The 19,942-nt window shown below is 53.2% G+C and overlaps 1 protein-coding gene across 1 annotated transcript in view; it reads left to right on the top strand.

Annotated features, from left to right (window-relative positions):
- Positions 1-19,700, top strand: part of SLCO2B1 (solute carrier organic anion transporter family member 2B1) — a 51,045-nt gene extending 31,345 nt beyond the window's left edge. Inside the window, exons 8-14 of the mRNA XM_065881831.1 lie at positions 3,309-3,411; positions 7,678-8,035; positions 10,148-10,313; positions 14,755-14,918; positions 16,313-16,377; positions 16,702-16,822; positions 17,837-19,700. Of these exons, the coding sequence (XP_065737903.1) occupies positions 3,309-3,411; positions 7,678-8,035; positions 10,148-10,313; positions 14,755-14,918; positions 16,313-16,377; positions 16,702-16,822; positions 17,837-18,017 (1,158 nt within the window). The 3' untranslated portion in view covers positions 18,018-19,700. The remainder of the gene's footprint in view (positions 1-3,308; positions 3,412-7,677; positions 8,036-10,147; positions 10,314-14,754; positions 14,919-16,312; positions 16,378-16,701; positions 16,823-17,836) is intronic.
- Positions 19,701-19,942: the final 242 nt, after the last annotated feature.

Here is a 19,942-nt window from a genome sequence, read left to right as displayed (position 1 = left end):
AAGAGGTAGGGGGGAAGGTCAGTATGTATGTGATTTTGGTGAAGCTGGGGAAGGAGGTGTGGTACAGGCAATCAAGCACACGTTTTTGTAGAAGGTTGCTGCTAGGAACAGACGTCACCATGACGGACTTTAGTGCTTCTCTAGACATGAGGAGATGCACAAACTGGGCTCATAAAATCTTCTCCTGAAAATATCTAACTGTCTGAAGGCCTGTTCTGCCAGTTTTTCCCAGAGCACAGCGTGTCTTATTCCTGGTCTCCACCCTGAACTCCTTTCAGGGGATGTTGAAGGTCAGCGGTCCCAGCGGCTTGTGATTTAGTCCTTGTAGAGGCAGACGGCAAGTGCCAGGTTTTAGTCGGCATTACCTAACCTCACAACTTATTTGCTCCTGTGTGGCATGTAAGTCTCCTTCCTTTGCAGGTCCCAGTGAGGCTGGAGCAGGGGTCACCAGCCCACATACCAGTGGCCTGGCATGCCTGGAGTCTCCGTTCTGCTAGGCCCTGGGGGCTCAGTGTGGACCCTTTGCCCTCCCTTGAACCAGCAGCCATCTCTGAGCTTGCTGCCAGCACTATAGCATCTCCCGTTGATGTCCTTCTCATTTTCCTTCCAAGAGCCTGGCGTTGCCTGTACCCACTGCCTGTGGGAGCCATCTCTTGCACTCCTTCTTTTCATAGATGTTTCATAGACATGCACTATTTCACTCCAGGCCCTGTGCTAGGCATCAGAGTTTCAACAGAGAACAAGGTAAACGTGGTCCCTCCTCTTGCAGAGCTCAGAGTTCAACAAGGGCGAGACACTGAACAAGGTTTTACTCAGACCCTAAGTGTGTATAAGATAGATAGTTATTTTCTCTGAAAATCAACTTAACTTCTACTCTGAATGCCCATCCTCCTGGCTCAGTAGGAAATTCAACTTCAGCCTTTCTCAGGGCTCCCCCACCAAGGTGAAGCAAAGGTCCTGAGGTCTTACAGGGTGTCCAGGCACCAGGGAGGTCCTATCCTCACCCCCACCGCACCCCTAGCAGGTATCAGCCTCAATCCATCCTGGCCCATGTGGTCCCCCTTAACCTGCTAGGAGCTGAGAAGCTCCATGTGGCTGGGAACATGGGGACCCAGCCTCCTTAAGTCCTTCTGCAGCCTGCCCCTCAGAAGTGAACTGCTTCCTTGGGAACTGTCGCAGAGGCTATGTGGCTTCCTGCTTCTCAGGGAACCCCTCTCTCCTCTCCCTCTCCTCACAGCCCCCCTCCCCACCCCCCAAAACACCCAGATTAATCTTCTCAATGGCATCAGGCTTTGGAAACAAAAGCCAGAAAGGAAAATCTTGCAAACATGACTTTCTGCCCTGCCACGAACCTCCCCTGAGGCCAGGAAACCCAGAGCCCAGTACCTGCTGGAATAAAAAGTAGAAATGAGGAAGGGAGAAGCCCACGGGGGATGAACACGCTTGAACGGATGTTTGAATGAATTTCCCTGCTGGGGCAGGGCCAGCCTTGAGCCAGCCAACACCTGGAAGTGAGGTGGAAGAGGCTTGGAACAGGGCACTCCCAGGGTGGGGGCCCTCGTGGAGGTCCTGAAATGTGGGGAGATCCAGTATTTTCTCCCTTAAAAAAAAAAAAAAGATGGGAGACAGAAGAGAAGGTGTCAGACACCAGCCAGAGGGTGAAGCTTATGGGGACATCACAGAGGCTCTGTGAGGAGAGAAGAGGCAGAACCAGAGACCTCAGATGAGTTCTCCAGCCCAACCCACCCTTCCCCATGGTATATAGCACCCCAGACCAGGGCGAAGTCCGTTTGTGCTTGCATGCTCCTAGTGATGGGGAACTCACTTCCTCCCAGGGCAGTCTCATCCAAGCTGCTCGTCACATTGGGCTTCAGTCTTTCTCCGTGGAACTTGTTGCTTCTAATCTTGGTCTCAGGCTGCACAGAAAAATGTAGTAAAATCAGACCCCACTTGATCACTTATGCTTGAATGACCCTGTGCCAGAAACAACTTCTCTAAGACTTAGTTCCTCATATAAAAAATGGGTACAGTAATAGTACCTGCCTGAAAGCACTGCTGTATTGGAGTAAGGCAGGCAGAATACCCAGCACTTAGTGCTGGTTCCCTCAGGGCCTTGGTCCCCGTGGCCCTTAGGGTGAGCCAGCCAAATGCACACAGGCCCTGGAGTCAAGCTGTCGGGGTTCAAATCCTAGCCAAACCACTTACTAGTTGTGTGACCAGGCAGGTTACTTCATCTCTCTGTGTCCCAGTTCTATCTCCTGAAAAATAGGGATTACAACGGTACCTACTTCAGAAAGTTGCTGTGAGGTTTCAATGAGTTAATGGATTTGTCATTAGAACAGCACTGGGATGGTAGTAAGTGCTTAGTAACCATTAACCATTATTTATCCTTATTTCCTTCCCTCTTTGGCACAATCAGAAGACCATAATTGTATCACCCCTAGTCTTCTCTTTTCTGGGATCAGAGACCTTTTTTTCAGGAGTTGCACAGAGGCCATCCTCACCTAGGTGGAGGGGCACACTACAGGGTAGCCATGAGCTTCCTCGTAGTGTGGTCGCAGGGCTGAGCAATCCCCTCTGGGTGTGGTCTGACTCATCCAAAAGGAGGAGGGGGCTGTTGCCTCTTGGCTCTCCCAACCCACTTCCCTTCCTGTCGCAGCAGACAGGATGGAACAGGATGGGCGCTGGAGGCCCCTGCTCATGGTGACTCTCCAGGTGATGACAGCCATGAGTGATACAAAACTGAAGATGGCGGGGTGGCGATAACCTTGGATAGAAGTTGGTGATGCTGCTGGTGGTGGTGAAGACAGTGGTAGGGAGAACAGTGATGTGAGAGACGGTGATAATGATATTAGTGATTCCCATAATGACGTTGTTGCTGGTGATTCTGAAGGGTCAGGTGACAGTGATGATGTGATAATGACTGTGAGATCGTGCAGACAATTAGTGACCTTGACAGAGACAATGACAATAGTAAGGACTGTATTGGTTGTTTACTTGTGATGATATTGGTGATGTGAATGGGGTGATGAGAATAATGATGATGGTGGTGGTTACGGTGGGAATTTTCACGGTAATGTCGGTTATTACGATGTTAATAATGGTGATGACAGAGTTCAACCACTGGAATTTCATCCATTTTTTCAAAAACTACTTAAGTATCTACGGGGCCAAGAACAAATGGGACACTGCTGGCAGTGACAGACCCCCGCCCTCTCCTCTCCCAGAGCTCCCTTCCCCAGCCCAGAGCATCTTTGAGCAGAATGCCTGGCCTCCAGCTGACTGCCCTTGGCCATGTGTCTTTCCAGGGTGAGGACGCCTCCTCTGAGCGGAGCCCTGGGGAGTCCCCAGAGAAGAAGGATGGCCTAGCCCAGATTGCCCCAGACTTGACTGTGATCCAGTTTATCAAAGGTAAGTGAACTGAGGCCAGTGGTGGGGCCAGAGGGGCACATGGGACTGTACAGAATCCAGCCCTTCCAGCCTTTGTTGATTCACCTTCCACAGCTACAGGCCCTTCATGAGCACCATACATTCCTGGTCAGTCTTTGCTCAAAGGGTCCCCTTTGCCTGGAACATCATTTTTTTTTTATCGCTACCTATTAAAATCTTTCTTGTCCCTCTAGGTCAGACCACTCTGTCCTTCCCCCAGCCTGGCTCTCTCTCCTCTAGGCTCTCCGAACCTCAGGACTCCTGTGTCAGCTCAGATCTGTACTGTCCAGCCCTTCTACCAAACAGTGAGCTCCTGAGGCTCAGGGTCTGTGCTGGCTCATCTGTGACCCTTCTTCTCCTCCCACCATGGAGCCTGCAAACAGGAGGCTCTCAGTAAATATTTATTTTTATTAAAGTCCTTGGCTGTGGCATGGGCCAAAGGAGCTCTGGGCTGAAGTCCAGAAATCTGGGCTTTTGTCCTGGGCCCTTGCTCCTCTCTGGGCCTCAGTTTCTCCATCTGTACAGTGAGAGGTGAGATCCATGTCACTCTGACCCGAGACTATGAACTAAATTGATCAATAACCAGGGTCCATATTGTGACCACACCATCCTTTCTAAAGAGTCTGATCCCACAAACGCTGAGTGCCTGTGGTGTGCCAGAGCACTGGACAGCAAGTCAGAAGACCTGGTTTAGAGGCCTGCCCCTGACACTGACCAGCATACTATCTTTTACAGGTTACTTTCTTCCTCTAGCCAGAGTTTCCTCATCTGAAAGATTGGGTCAGTAATCCTTGCTCTGCCTCTCTCAAGGACGGTTAGGAGACTCAAACGGGAAGATGAATGGAAGGTCCTTCATATGGATTAAAAAACTGTGCTTGTATTGATATGATACAATTATTCTTTCAGTCATCACCCCTGCCCTCCTGTTATAATTCTGACCATATCCCAGGACAGTAAATTGAGTTGCCTGTGGTTTAGGAGGGTGATAACCACAGAGTTTGCTTGAACCACCCCCCCATCCCCAAGGAATTTTGCAATAGGAAGTTAATTAGGCCCACTTCTTGGGGCCTAAGTTTTGGTGCTGAGGTGCCAGTGATCTAGCCCCTGGTTCTCCAGTTCTCTCAGGGAAAGGGGGGCCTGGAACCCAAGAGGCTGGGCCTAGAGACAAGGGCTTAGACTCCCTAACCTCAGGTCACCCCCAGCTGCTAGAAGGCCCTAGTGTGCTGTTCCATGGAAGAGCTTGTTAATCATTGCTTTGGCTTCAGCCCAGCGGAAAGCTGGGGCCAGTCGCTGAAACTGGATCCTGGAGCAGGTGTCCTGGGCCAGATTATCTCTGATGGTTTCAGCTCCTACATGATCCTAGGGGAGACCAAAGCATGGCTGGCACAGGCCCTGTGGCTGGTCAGCCACCCTGGCTTCTGGGTTTTCTGCTGAGCTCCAGAGGTGCCAGTCTGATCCAAAGGCTTGGCCTTGACCACCTAGGACCAGTGGGGAGGCAGAGGGAGGAGGAAACATGGTCCTTCCGCTGGAGGAGTCCTAAACTCAGGGGAAGACAGTCTCTGAGCTAAGGAAAGGCTATCTGATGGGGGAGACATAGTCCCTGAGCTGGGAGAGGCCCTGTTTGATGGGAGAGACACAGGTTCCTGTCTGCTGGAGGGTACGTAGTCCCTGAATGGAGGGAGAACTTGTCTTGTCTAATGGAGGAGACCTGGCTTCTTTGCTGGAGGAGGCCCCTGTCTGATAAGGGAGACATAGTCTCTCAGTGGGCAGAGGCCCTGGCTTGTCTGATGGGAGGAGACATTGTGCTGACTTAAGGGAAGCCCCTGTCTAGTGGGAAAGAAAGTCTCTGAGCTAGAGACAGCCCTGGAGTTCCCCTTCAGGCATCCTTATTTAAACTAAAGGCATAGCCCTGCCCTCCAGGAATTTTCCATCCGTTCTAGGGACAGGTTGCAGATGCTGAAGAGAGATAGAGAATGGGGACAAAGTGTACTGCAGTGATGAGCACAGGAGAATGGGACAGAAACAGTCCATGAGACGGAGCCCTCTGGAGTCAGGGAGCCAGAAGCACAGGAACGCAGGATGGGGTGGGACTGGAGGGATAGAAGGGATAACGACCCTTACACGAGGAGCCAGGAAGCTCCCAGCAACTCCTGGCCTGGCCCAGACCTTCCTAGATGAACTTGGGTGAGTCCCTGCCCTCTCTTGGCCTTGCCTGCACCATGAGGTCACCCATACAGCTTGGGCCAAGCCCAGGCTACTCCTGGCCAGGACAGCTCAAGGAGGGAGGGAAGCTGGAGCAGCTCACTGGGGTGAAGGCCCGGCGTCACTCCCTCCCCGCTCCAAGTGCCGCTGAGTGCACTGCGTGTGTGGCAAGGAACTGAGGACAGGAGGAAGGCCTGGGACAGGAAGAAGGGGAATTCCACAGCCCCAGCTCCCAGCCACCCTGCCCAAGAAAACAGTTCTTGGCCAGGCCCAGGGGGCTAGGGAACCAACTGGCTTGGCTGGCCATGCTCTGAGGACAGAAGCTCCCTGGCCCTGCAGCTGCAGGAACTGAAGGGAGCCCCGCTTTCACCCCCACTCGGCCCAGAGGAGCCCATGGCCATCTCCCCCCACCAGTCCAGCCTGGCAAGTGTTTAAAGCTCCTCTGGTGCCTCTTCTTCTTTTATTTAATTTTTAGAAAATTTTTTTATTTTTATTTTTTTATTGTCTGTGTTGAGTCTTTGCTGCTGCACTCGGGCTTTTGTCTATCTGCAGTGAGCGGGGGCTGCTCTTCGTTGTGGTGCCCGGGCTTCTCATGGCGGTGGCTTCTCTTGTTGCAGAGCACTGGCTCTAGACATGCGGGCTTCAGTAGTTGTGGCGCGTGGGCTCAGTAGTTATGGCTCGTGGGCTCCAGAGCGCAGGCTCAGCGGCTGAGTCACACGGGCTCAGTTGCTCCTCGGCATGTGGGATCTTCCCGGAGCAGGGATCGAACCCGTGTCCCCTGCATTGGCAGGCAGATTCTTAACCACTGCACGACAGGGAAGCCCCAATGCCTCTTCTTAGAAAGACCTTTTCTCCTCTGTCCCTCACACCTTATGTCTAACTTCATCTCGCCTCCTGAGGGCAGAAACACGTCTTTCTCTCTTGTTGTTGGTGGAGAGAGAGTCCCACAAAGCCTTCTGGTCCGTCACCTCGGCTGCCCCTGCTGATGAAGGCCCTGAAGCTCACAGTTCAAGACCAACCCAATGTCATGTGCCCTTCAGTTTAGCAGACTTGCAACGAGGGAGACCTGTACACAGGCATTGGTTTAGGAGGCAGCATGGGAGCGGAGGGCTTCAAAGCCAGAGCCGTCTCGTCTGTTCTTGTTTCCATGCTTTTGCCCCTGCTGCGCCCCTATAGGAATTCCTTCCCCTCCACCTCTCCAGATCCTCTCATTCTTCAGACCCTACCTCTGTCCTACCTGCAAGAAGCTGCCCAGCACCAGGCCTGCTCAGCTTCCACCTTCTCTGGAGGTCTTAGGTTCTGCTCCAACATTTTGCTATTTGATCACCTATTAGTCTGTATGTCCATTCATTCATTGTCTCATTCATTCACTCTCTCACTCATTCCATAAGTATTTTTTGAGTGCCTACTGTATACCCTGGGCTGTGGAGATTCAGCAATGGACGCAACAGATAAAAATCCCTGCTTGAAATGAAGCTTACATTCTGCTGGGGTGACAGTAGAATGGCTAAATGAGTAAAATGTGTAGTATGTTAGGTACAGTGCTGTGGAGAAACATAAACTAGGAATGGGGAAATCAGGGGAGTGGGCGCTGTCCCATGTTGGGGACACAGAAGGGAAAACAGAGGCCTGGGTTGGCTTGGAAAGAGCTATTGCAGGACAGGATGGAAAGGACTGAGTGGCGGTAAAAGTGAGATGAAGAAGTAGAACAGAAGATATGCGATGGGATGAGATGAATGAGACAGAATCAAATAGGATGGTCTAGAAGGGAACTACATGGAATCGCATTTTGAGTAGAACTGAGTGGAAAGAAGTGCGATTGAATAGAATGCAGTCTAACTCAGTGGAAGGGAGAGCAACCGAATTTCAAAGATGGAATAATATTAAATGGAAAGGAGTCAACTGTAATGGGATGGAACTGAATGCAACAGAATTAAGTGGAATGAGATGGGATGGAAGGAATGGAACAAATTGAACAGGCAGGATGGGACGGAAACACGTGGCATGGCCAGTCCGCTCTGATCTTCCCTCCCCTCACCCCAACAGTCTTTCCCAGGGTGATGCTGCGGACCCTGCGCCACCCCATCTTCCTGCTGGTGGTCCTGTCCCAGGTGTGCATGTCGTCCATGGTGGCAGGCATGGCCACCTTCCTGCCCAAGTTCCTGGAGCGCCAGTTCTCCGTCACAGCATCCTATGCCAACCTGCTCATAGGCTGCCTCACCATCCCGTTGGCCATCGTGGGCATCGTGGTGGGGGGCATCCTGGTCAAGCGCCTCCGCCTGGGCCCCATGCACTGCGGCACCCTCTGCCTGCTGGGGGCTCTGTTCTGCCTGCTTCTCAGCACGCCCCTCTTCTTCATGGGCTGCTCTACCCACCAGATTGCAGGCATCAACCACCAGCCTGGGTGAGTACGTGCCAGAGCCTGTGAGTAAAAGCTGCAGGAGGCTGCCAGGGACACGGGAGGGGGTGGCCCGGATAAGGCCAGGTCAGTGGGGCGCCCCCCACCTCAAATCTCCCCTCCCCTCCCCTCCCCTGCCTGCTTGGCTCAGCTGTGAACAGTGGGACTCGTCTCCTGAAGGCTCCAGGGAAGGTGTCAGGCACCACTAGGTAGGGATGGGACTTCGTGGGCAGGACAGCTCAGGCCTGGGGCGGGGTGGAAGATGAGGCAGGACGAGGCCGCTTGTGTGGATGGCACAGGTAAGAAGGCCCCTATCAGGAGTGCTGCAGAGGGGACTTATGCCCTGGGAAGGAGTTGGCCTGGAGACTTCAGAGATCCTTGGTCTTTAGAGGCTGGGAGCTAAAATTCTGCTGTTCCATGACCCTAAAATTCCAGAGTTCTTTTCCACATCTGTGGGGCAGCACCTGCCTCTACCCTCCAGGGGGAAAGCCTCTGATGCCTATCTCCCTTCTCCTTCCCCCACCCCGCCCACAGTCCTCTATAGACATAGACCCTCTCCCCTGGGAACCGTCTTGGAGACAGTGTTGGAAGTTCCATTGCTGCCTCTTGTCCAGAATGATTTTGTTTTTCCTGGGAAACTGCTCCAGGCTTAGGTTGGCCCAACACCCAGCTAGAATCCCCCAACTTGCTCTGTTCTCTCCTCTGCCTTGGCATCTCCTCCCTCCACCCAGGGGCCAACTTTCCACATCCAGGGCTCCTTCTGTGTGACTACGGGGACCTCAGCCCAGAAATGCTCAGCCCTTGCCCCTTCTGTCCCAGCTCCCACCTCGCCGACCTCTCCCCCATCTCCCTTCCCTCTCCCCTCCTTCCCTGTCCCTTCTCCTTTTCCCAAAGGTCCAGGGTGGGTCCTTCTGTCTGCAGAGCCTTGTTCTAGGCACCGAGGTGGGGCTTCAGCCAGGCCCTCACGAAGCCTCTGGTCTGACGAGGGAGCCAGGACATTTTCATGATTTTTAGAGTAAAAAGTAAATGAATATTTTATCACAATTTTTTTAAAAAGCAAATGGGAAAAAGTGAGCCTACCTCACATGCCTCATTTGTCTCTTCTTCTGAAGCCTCTCACCTTGACCCTGACATCTCATCTCATCCAGGTTCTCATCTATATTCTTGCAATTTATTCAGCTTTGGGTTATAATTCATTGAAGAAGCCTTTGGGGACCAACTGGACAAACTGAGAATTTCTCAAACTCCAGCACAACTAATGGTACCAACAGCTGCTGAGAACTGAGGATCTCCTACATGTCCAGCTCCTCCCATATTCCATATTATTAAACCCTCATGGGATCTCTGGGATGGGTCCTACCATTATCCCCATTTCACAGATGAGGATAGCAAGGCTCAGAGAGGTGGAGTCACCTCTCTTCTGATCTCCTGCCCCTGGGCATCCCTGTACCCGGTCAGACTAGAGCGGAGTCACTCCTGGGACTGGGGGGCAGGCCCCCAGAAGGGAGTCAGGTGGGTCTAAAATGTGCCCTAGACAGTGAACAGGGCAGTGAGAGTGAGGGAAAGGTCATGAGACTGCAGGATGGCGACGGGAAGGGGAACCTGCAGAGCTGACAGAGAAACTGAGGCCAGAGAGAGGCAGGAACAGGTCGGAGATCCCACAACTACTCAGGTACTCTGACTGGGCCCCTCACATACAGTTCTAATTTTCCCAGAAAAGGAAGCAATCCAGCTCATTGAGATAAAGGCACTTTTCATTTGAGACTAAATTCTGAGAAGAATTTACCTTATGTTCCCTAAAAGAAAGGGTCATTGAGGAGCAGAGATGTTTGCAGAATCAGCTCAAAGACTTGTAGGGTCTTGGGGCTGGAAGGGGGTCTCAGAGCCTCTGGTCCAGACTCTGCTCCGCACTTCTCCCATTGGAGGCCTCTTGCAGCTTCCACTGCAAGGGGCTCACCATTGCCTGTCGTGGAGCAGCTCTGACAGTGAAAGACCTCTGTGTGGAGCTGAAATCTCTGACCATGGTCGTCAGGGGAGGTTTCCGGGCTGAGGGAGCCCTGGCTCGTGGCCTGAGGGAGGAAGAGTCAGGCCAACCTTGCCGGCCTTCTCTCCCACCAGTGCCCAGCCTGGGCTGGAGCTCTTTCCAGGCTGCACGGAGCCCTGCTCCTGCCCGTCAGACGACTTTAACCCTGTCTGTGACTCCAGCGCTCGGGTGGAGTACCTCACGCCCTGCCACGCAGGCTGCAGGAACCGGGTGGTCCACGAGGCTCCGGACAAAGGCCAGGTGGGTCAGGCCTCTGGCCGCTCCCTCTGCCTCCCATGGGCTCTGCCCTTCCCACCTCTGTGCGCCTGCCGCACTCCCAGCTCTGAATGGTCTCACTCTGGCTCATCTCTCTGTCTGTGTCATCTGTCTCCTTCTGCTGGCAGATGTAGAACTTTATTCTTTCAATAAGCTTTCATTGCCAGCCTGGGCCCAGCCATGTGCCAGGGCTCAGAGCACAGAGGTGAACCAAATCTGGCCCCGGCTGTCTATGCAGGGGAGGGGCAGAAGGAAGTAACTCAGGAATTCCAGGGGTGGTGATAGGCGGGAGAGGTGGTCCTCACAAGCACAGACAAGGATGCAAGGAGATACATCCCACCTGGGAGGGTCCCAAAAGGCCTCACGGGATGTGGCAGGTGTGCTGGATCTTCAAGCGTGGGCAGGCAAACTAGGGAAGGGCTTTCCAGGCAGGGAGGGCACATCACATGGTACACACACACACACAGTGTTTCAAGAAACTGCAAGGAAATTATTGGAGCAGAAGCATAAGGGTTCATGGAGGGAAAGCAAAGCCCAGACAAGGAAGGGCCTTGAATGCCAGGCCACGAGGAGGGCCTTAATCTGGAGAGCGGTGCGGAGACTTGGATGGGTTTTAAGCAGGGAAGTGACAGGGTCAGACCTGTGTCTGATCACATTTGAGGCCATAGTGCAGAGGAAGGTGAACAGAATGCAGGCCAGGAGACAGGGAGACCAGTGGGGAGGCTGGAGCAATGAGCCCATTCAGTCAGTCAGTCAGTCAGTCATTCAACAAACCTTCGTGGAGCCTCTCCTTTGTGCCAGGCCCTGTGCTGGGGGCTGAGGACAGAGCCAGAGCCAAGGGTCCCTGCTGTCAAGGAACTCCCGGGGATGCGGTTGTGGGAGAGAGGAGGAGTGGACAAGCATAACCAGCAGCAGTGCGTTCTATGTGAATCTTAGAAGGACCACCAAGACCAGCTGGTTCCTCCTCTCCTTTCCTCTCATTGCCCCCAAAGGACAAGTGGGGACAATGCTCACCTTCCTCAGGCCACCCCCCACCAGCTGGAATAAAGCATGTGTGTGTGGGTGTGGTGTCAGGCTGGTTGTTATGACAACGCCTCCCTCTCTCCGGAGACCCCCACTCCCATCGTGCAGAACCCCTGCCGTTGTGTCCTGCTGGGCATCTGCATCTAAGCCCAAGACTCCTACAGGGAGAGACCTGGGCCCCACGGGCTGGCGCAGAGTAAAGCACCTGGTTGATGATATTTCAGAAACCAGCCAGGCACCACCTGAGCTGTGTAAACTGTTCGCATTTGGAATAATCGCAATCCAGGCTTTCAAACCTCCTAGCATTTACTGTCCTGACTTGGTTTGATCTCCCTGAGACCCTTCCAAAGTCCCCCAGGCCCTGGCAGCTGGGGTTGGATCCCCAAGGCAACAGTGAACTCCTATGGATAGGGGCCTGTGAGCACTGTGGCCAGGCCACCTGGTTCAAATCCCTGTTCCGCCTCTAACTGGCTCTGTTACCTTAGGCAAATTTTTTAATCTGTGCCTCAGTTTCCTGGTCTGTGAAATGGAGGTGATAGTATTGAGCGCCTACTATATACCAGGCACTGTGCTAATGTTTTACCCGGATAAATTCATTAAGTGAAGAGCCACGAGTAGCACTCAGCATGGTGCCTGAGGAATTTTAAGCATGCGGTAATACACACTTCTATTATGCCCATTATACAGATGGGGAATGGAGGCCCAGGAAAGGACCAGGCATTGCCCAAAGTTTTAATGCCAGAGCTGGGACTAGAGCTGAGGCCTCTGGCCTCTGAGCCCAGCCCCCTCTCCAGTGCATCCTCAGAGGTTGTGTTGGGTATAGTATTTGGAGGAGGGTGTAGCTGAGTCCTGGTCAGCACTCACGAACGGTCACCCTGGCCTGGAATTGTCTGTTGGTGAGCCTGCCTCCTCAGGCCAACCTGAGCTACTCAGCCCAGAGGTGGATCAGTCAGTGTCCAGCACAGCTGCACTCAGTAACAATTTATGAATGAATAAATGTGAGATTGGAAGGCTGGCAGCATCTAGGGCTCAGGGGGTGGGGTCCTAGGGAGTGAGAATCAGAGGCAGCTGGAGAGATTAAAGTCATTCATAAGACGAACTTCCTGCCATGGAATTAGATGAATATGAATGAAGGGCTGGGAAAACCCCAAGAGAAAGGCCTCTAGCTTTTTTATCTCTCCCAGCAACCTTCTGCCTCCAGAAAAAAGAACAGGATAATTCTCTTCCGATAACCTGGCCTTGGCATATTTCTCCACTTACCTGTCCCTTTATTGTATCTCCAACCCAGCGGCTTGCTCAGCCCGTGGTGAGGGTCCAAACAGTGTGTGCTCAGGGGGACAGGTACATATGGCGGTATAGCCTTGTGCAATGGCAAGCACCCAGACACCCAAGCTGGAATCCTAGGTCCCCAATCTCTCCTCTCTCTCTCTCTGTCTCTGTCTCTCTCTCTCCCCATCTCTTTCTCTCTCACCTTGCCCTAATTCCACCTTCTAAATATCTCTCAAATCAGAATCCTTTTCTCCTTCCCCCTCCCCCTCCCTCCTGCCTCTCTACCAGCCTCCCCAATCAGGTCCATCCTCTTGCATCAGCCAGAGCAGCTTTTGTGCTATCAGGTCTTATCTCTCCCGTGCTTAAAATCTTTCCAAGGCTCCCAGCATCCATCTCAGGGCTTCCCAGCCCTTTTCACATTGGGAAGAGTCTAAAGCTGCCAAAGCTGGAGGTGAAAGGCCCAGAGAGTTCCAGCTGCCTGGAGTTCACCAGGTCACCCTGAGGGCTGATGTGTTCCCTGCACGCCTGTCGTTCAGCTGAGGCCGAGGTCTCTGGGGCACACTGGTTGGGAAACTGTGATCTAGGGGCAGAAAAGAAAAGCCAGGTCTTCCTGGCTCAGCTTTGCTCCCATTGAGGCATCTGAGGACACTGGTGGTCTAGACCAATTCTGAAAGAATCTGAAAAAAGGTGGTTTTCCAGGCCACCTTGGGGCTGGGAATGAGGGTTGCAATCAAACGTGAGCCTGAGGACATTTCATTGCACTTTAGGAAAGGGTCAGCTTTTCCTCATTCTTCAGCCTTTGGTGGGGCCCCAGTTTTCGGGGCATCTCCTATTAGACTCTTCACCTGACAGGAAGGAGGGCTAGGACTTGTCCTCTGGCCCTGTAGCCCCCAACCTCAGAAAGCTGTGCTCCATTGCACAAGGTTCTGCAAACACCTGGTGGCCAAACCTTGTTTCAGGCCTCTGCTCGCCTCTCTGGGTTTGCCTCACTTAGTACTGAACCTGAGTATTTTTTCCTTCCTGCCAGCTCATAGATGCTCTCAGGACATTGTTTTCATTGTTTTATTTTATCCAGCATTTTCGATTGCTGTCAGCAGGATGACTGACAGGGCACCTAGTCCACCCTGCTTCTGGAAACAGCAGTCATGTTCTCTTTTGTGTCCAGGGTTCTTCACAGTGTGGTCCCAGCACACACACACCCCACTCCCCCATGCAAAGAGAAGGCCTCCCCTTTGCCTTCTCTTTGCATGCATTCTGCTCCTGACAGAAGGAAAGATTTGCTGGCTTCTTTCATGCCACTGTGATTTTACATTTAGCTTTCCCTCTACTCATTCCAATTTTCCTCTTGGTGAACTCCTATTCATTCCTCAAGACCCAAATCCAACACCCCTCTTTGGTGAAGCCTTCCTTGCGCCTCCCTTACCTGCTAAACAAGACTCCCACTGATGCTATCTGCCCCTCTCCATCCTGTGCTTGAATCTCTCCTTGAGAATCCACTCTAGGATCCAGTGCCCTGCAAGACCTCAGTAAAGCGGGAAGGGGGAACACTGAACTGGAAAATCTGAATTCCTTCCTCAAAATACTTTGTTGCTTTAACTCCTTGCACAGAAAGTCAGGAATTTGGAACATTCTGAGATCACCAGGTGAAAGAATGAGTGAGTGTATGTGGTATATGAGTGTATGTGAGTATATAAGTGTGTGAGCATGTGTGTGGGGTGTGAGTGTATGTTTGACAGTACGTGTGTGTATATGTAGTGAGTGTGTGTATGTATGTGTATGAGAGTGTGAGTACATAGGTATGTGTGTGAGTGTGTGTGTGTGTGTATGTGTGCTGTGTTGGGGGTGACTCTCTTCTAGTTCCCTCTCCCTGTCCTCTTCTCCACGTCCCCTCTCCCCACAGCCTCAGCCTGGGCTCAGCCCATTTGTGTGCAAACAGCCTGTGTCCAGGTACCCGTCAGGCTGCTCAAGCCATCCTGACTCAGCCAAGGGGTCAGAAATCCCAGCATCCAGCCAGCTCTGCCCCAGTTTGTGTGAGTCCACGGGTCTCTCATAAGCCTCCTGGGGCCTGACCCCTTGGCCAGCTGCTTGTCCTTAGAGGTTTCTGAAGGCTCTTCTTCCCCCCTCCCCACCCTAGGTCTTCTACACCAACTGCAGCTGCGTGGTAGGGGGTGGCCCTGTGCCAGCGGGCTCCTGCGACTCGGCCTGCAGCCACCTGGTGCTGCCCTTCATGGTCCTGGTCAGCCTGGGTGCCGCACTGGCTAGTGTCACCCACACACCGTCCTTCATGCTCATCCTAAGGTGAAAGCAGGGGCGTGCTGGAACCAGTGGGTACCAAGAGGTTCTTAACCACAGGCAGGATAAGGGATCCTGAGGGAGGTGTTCGAAGAAGGAGGTGTCCTGGGCCCCCAAAGCAGACCAGGCTCTCACTGTCCTGTCTACGTCCTCATGGCAACTGCTGAGATGAAGTTTTCTCCCCATCTTACAGATAAGAAAACTGAGGCTCAGAGAAATTCAGGGGCTAGCCCCGGGTCATGTAGCAAGTTCTGGGTGGAATAGTACTGATGCCAAGGCCCAGAGCCCAGACCCCTACTTTCCCCAGAGGAGGAGAGGCCACACCTAAGCCCCTGCCCTGGCCTCCAGTCACAGTGAGGAGGAAGTGGGGGAGCATCACCTGACTCTCCGCCCCACCCGACCTGCAGTGAGCTGGTCACAGGTGGTGCATCTAGAGATCCAAACCCCATCAGTGTGGTCTACGACTCTTCAACTTCAAGTCAACAAGCACTAGGTGCCCGCTGTGGACCCAGCCTGTGCTGAGCACTGCCTCTTGGTCCAAGATCTTTCTGGCCCTTGTCCTGAGGGTGCCTGCTGGGACTGACAAACTGTCGCCTGAGGCCATAAGAGGACCTCAGAGCAGGATAATTCCAAATTTTCATTATGCTGGGATTATTTTATTCCCCATCTGTTTTCTAGAAAATTAGAAGGGGGATTGAGCCCCTTACAATATTAGAAGGCATGTAGATCCATAAACCAGGCTGGCTGCAAGAGCAAAAGTAGAGGAGTCAGATGCCCCAGCAGGCAGGCTGATTAAGAGAAGTTCATGCAGGCAGTGTACAGCACAAATTCCAACCCTTGACAGCCATCAGCCGTGGGGTCTTGGCCAAGTCACTCAACCTGTCTAACTATCTGTCAGTTTCCTTACCTGTAAAATGGGCCTAATGCTATACCTACCATATGCGGGGGACGCGGGGGGCACAGCACAGAATAACTGAGCCATAGTAAGCGCTCCACAAATGCCAGCTGCTGGGATTACTTAGGAAGAGGAGCCAGTGATTGCCAGGGCACCCCAGGCTGAGATGTCATAGTGACCAGGGAGGTTAAACGGCGTGTCTGACTGCCCAGCTCCAGGTTTTGCCAAGTGTAGGAGGAAGGGGAGAATTTGGTGGGACCAGGGGGTGGGGAGAGAGGGGTGTCTGTGACTGGCAACACAGGGAGGTCAGCACAGGGCCCTGACGGTCAGTGGGTATAGCTGGGACCTGGCTCTGCAGGTTGAAGGGAGTGTGGAGCCTGAGCCCCGCTCCCCAAGAACCTCTGGGGGCAGGCTGGTGCTGGGGGTGGGAGAGAAGGGGATGGTGAGAGCCCCTTGAAGGCTGGAACCCTCTCAATCCTCATGTCACCCTGTCCCTGCTTGTTAGGGGAGTGAAGAAAGAAGACAAGACTCTGGCTGTGGGGATCCAGTTCATGCTCCTGAGAGTTTTGGGTAAAGAATGTGCTGGGGACCACTGGTCCAAGGCCCGGGGGGCACAGGGATGAGTGGGGCCCGCTCCCTGACCTTAGGGTTCACTGGCTCACAGGGTCACAGATCCGACCTAGGTACCCTGGAGGTGGGTGCGCAAGCAGCTAGACAGCCCATCAGGGAGACAGCATCCAATACCAGGGTAAGGGGTGGGCTTGAAGGCTGAAGACTTAATGGGCCAAGAGGCCCTCGGTGCCTCAGAGCCCTGAAGTTATATATACCAGGGAGTGGGCAGGGGAGGTACGGGGATGCCAGCTTCCATTGTCCCCTGAACACCTCCTCCTCCAGCCTGGATGCCCAGCCCCGTGATCCACGGCAGTGCCATTGACACCACCTGTGTGTACTGGGCCCAGAGTTGTGGGCGTCGGGCCGTCTGCCACTACTATGACCACGACCTGCTTCGAAACCGGTGAGACCGGGATAGGGGCTACTAGGGGGCTGTGAGAAAGCTTCTAGAAACACTCTTGGGGTCCCAGGCAGGCCACCAGCAGGGAGGGGAGGTCCACTGGCATCCACCTGCAAGGTGATCGGCGCTCTATGCAGTGCTGATCTCACCAGTCCTGCAAGCTAGACATTGTCTCCCCTTTTGATGGATGAGGAAAGTGAGATTTAAGTAAGTGGCCCAAAGTGACACAGCTGATAACTGGCAAAGCTGGGCCTCACCAGTCTGTGCTGGCTGAGTGAGGGGAGAATCAGGGGAGCAGCCCAGGTGTGAGAAAAACAGAGAGTTGGGGTGGGTCAGGAAGATGGCTCTATCTAGGACATAGGAGGCCTAGGATGCAGGCCCTGCTCTGCCTCCCTCATTGTGAGACCTGCCTTTTTGGGACTTAATCTTCCCATCCATACAATGGGGAGCCCAAAGGAACCTGAAGGCAGAGAGGCTGCAGGCCCTGGGATGGATGGGCAGCTGCGGGGAGGGACTTACTAGCAGAGCTGGGAGTAGGGAGCTGTTCACTTCCAGCTCTGAGGAGTGCATGGTTCCAGGAGGGCTTCCTAGAGGAGGAGAAGTCAAGAAGAGTCTTGGTGAATTAGACAAACAGGAGAGGGAATCCTCCTTTTCTTGCGGCAAGTGATGTGATCCAGAGTTGCAACTGTCAGGCCTGCTGAGCCCTTAGAGGGACCCAGAGAGAGGCAGGGCCAGCCCAGGCCATGAGGCAGTCAGCACAGGGCAGGCAGGCTTCTTTGGAGCCTTTTCCCCCTTCCAAGGAAGGACCCCCATGGGGGTCAATTCTAGGGGCTCCCAGCCAAAGCCATGGTGACAGGGTCCACCGCCCTGGGGCTGGAGGCCTATCCCCGCCAAGGCCTCAACATCTCCAACTACATAATGGGTGATGATTGCTGACGCCACTCTGCTTCCAGCCCAAGCACATCCAAGCCCTGAATGGGGAGGTACTGAGTTCAAGGGTCACTTGCTCTTTCCCAGGTTCATCGGCCTCCAGTTCTTCTTCAAGACAGGCTCTCTGGCCTGTTTCGCCTTGATTTTGGCCATCCTAAGGCAGCAGGACAAAGAGGAGGGGACCAAGGCGACCATACCCAACCTTGGCCTACAGCAGCAGCTGTTAGCGTCAGGGGCAAAGAAGGAGCCTGAGGAATCCAGAGTGTGAGCTGTCCCAGGGCCCCATTCTGGCCAGGAGTGGCAGCCATGGCGAGTACCTCCTCTAGGCCCTTTGCCTGAGATTGGGGGTTGGGAGCCCTGTTTTCCAATTATGAGTCCTCCACTAACTTGCTGTGTGGCTTTGAGCAAGCCACTGACCCTTTCTGGGCCTTTGTCTGCTCACCTGAACCAAAGAGTTACTTGCGGGTTTGTTGTGTTGGCCACTTCTGAAGCTTGAGGGTCTTCCCCCTCTTCTCCCCCAGCCACACGGGCTGACCTGAAACCAGGCTTTCCTGGGTGGAAGGACTGCATATCTTTCCCCCAGGGCCCGAGGATAGAGAAGTGGACAATAGTAGGCCAGGCTGCCCCGCCTACTGGGTCCTGGCCCTGCTCTGCTGCTTACCTGGAGCACCCTCTCTGAGCCTCAGCCTCCCAACCTCCATCTCTGTCAGGTGGAAATGAACTTGTCAGCTTTCAGGCCTCTTCAGCTGTGACCATCTGTGTGGCCAGGACAGACTCAGGTCTCCTCCCCAGCCCCGCTCAGCCTAGACTTGGGGCCAGTACAGCCTCTGTTGAGAAGTGTCCATTTGGCGCCCCCTGGAGGCAGAGCCCTGAGCTTTGGGGAGCCGCCCTGGGGAGGGAACTGGTCCCACTCACGACATCCAGGCTAGGCAGGGCCTTCAGGAAACCTGGTGTGAGGGCCCCAGGGGCCTTGGCTGTGCAGGGAGCCTCACTGTCTGGAGTCAGGAAATCCCAGCCCTTGCCCTCAGGCAGCCACAGTCTGGGTGAGGCCTATTCTCTGCCTGGCGGAGAGGGGGACCCAGCTCCCACATTGGGGCATTTTCTAATTTCAAAGACCGAACAAACTCAGCATAGACTCACTGGTACCCATGCATTGCCAAGATTTCACACATTTGACCTGGGCCCACCAAAGCCACTTTGACTTTTGTGACTAGAATCCTAATTTCACCATTTCCTCCCAGGTGCCTGATTCTATGTCACCTGGGGTTGTGTAGACAATGTCTGGTTCTGTGACACCCACATTTTGAGGTAACATCTGGTTCTCTGTGATGCCAGGGTTGGCGTAAGAACCTGTTCTTTGTGATGCCTGGGCTTGTGATCTAGAAGCAATAATGCGTGGCTCTGTGTAATAAGTGGGTCTGTGGGATGCTTGGGTCTGAACAGACAAGTCCTTGTCTTGCCTTGTCTTGTTTTATGGCTAGTCTTATCTGGCCTGATTATCTCTCTGGGACGGGGAGAGAGTTTCCCAATCTGCTTCCAGCCCAATCTAGTTGCTTGGGAGGCAAGAGACAGGGAGTCAGAAGCAGGAGCTTCCCAAATCCGTGTCCAGCCCTGTGCTGTGGGCCAGGGGGGAAGCTGGGGGTTTGGGGGCACACGTGGCTCTGGCCCTCTGCGCAGCTCTCAGCGGCAGGGCTTTGAGGCCATGCCACATGAAAGAAGAGGGAGGTACAAAAGTTCTAATTCCCATTTTTGTTCTGCTGGTTGATACCTTTAAATGTCTAACAGATATCTGAGCCTGTATTTATCAGTGCCAAGAATTTCAGAGTCTCTTCCAACAAGACGAGGCTGTTTGTATGTTCATATTCCTCCTCCTTCCCTCTTGTTTCCCAGGTTTTGCAGAAATAATCTGGAATTATAGATATAGCTTATTATTAAATTTGTTCTTGCATAATGTGTCTTCCGTTACAAAAATCCTTTCTTCCAAACTGCATTAAGGTTTGCAACAACCAGATTTTTTCCAGTTATTTAGATTGAAGGTTTGCTGGATTCATTGCTCACCGTTATTTCTCGTATATTACATCTTCCCCTACCTGTATATTCTGGTCTAATTTTTGTTCGGCTCGACTACTTTCTCTAGTAATGGTTTCAGAAGTGGAATAATGTCACAAGGCTTTCCCAGTCCTCACCTGTCCA

The sequence above is a fragment of the Phocoena phocoena genome, chromosome 8 (genome assembly GCF_963924675.1).
Source record: "Phocoena phocoena chromosome 8, mPhoPho1.1, whole genome shotgun sequence".
Taxonomy (NCBI): Eukaryota; Metazoa; Chordata; class Mammalia; order Artiodactyla; family Phocoenidae; genus Phocoena; species Phocoena phocoena.
This window is presented reverse-complemented; position numbering and strand designations above follow the sequence as displayed.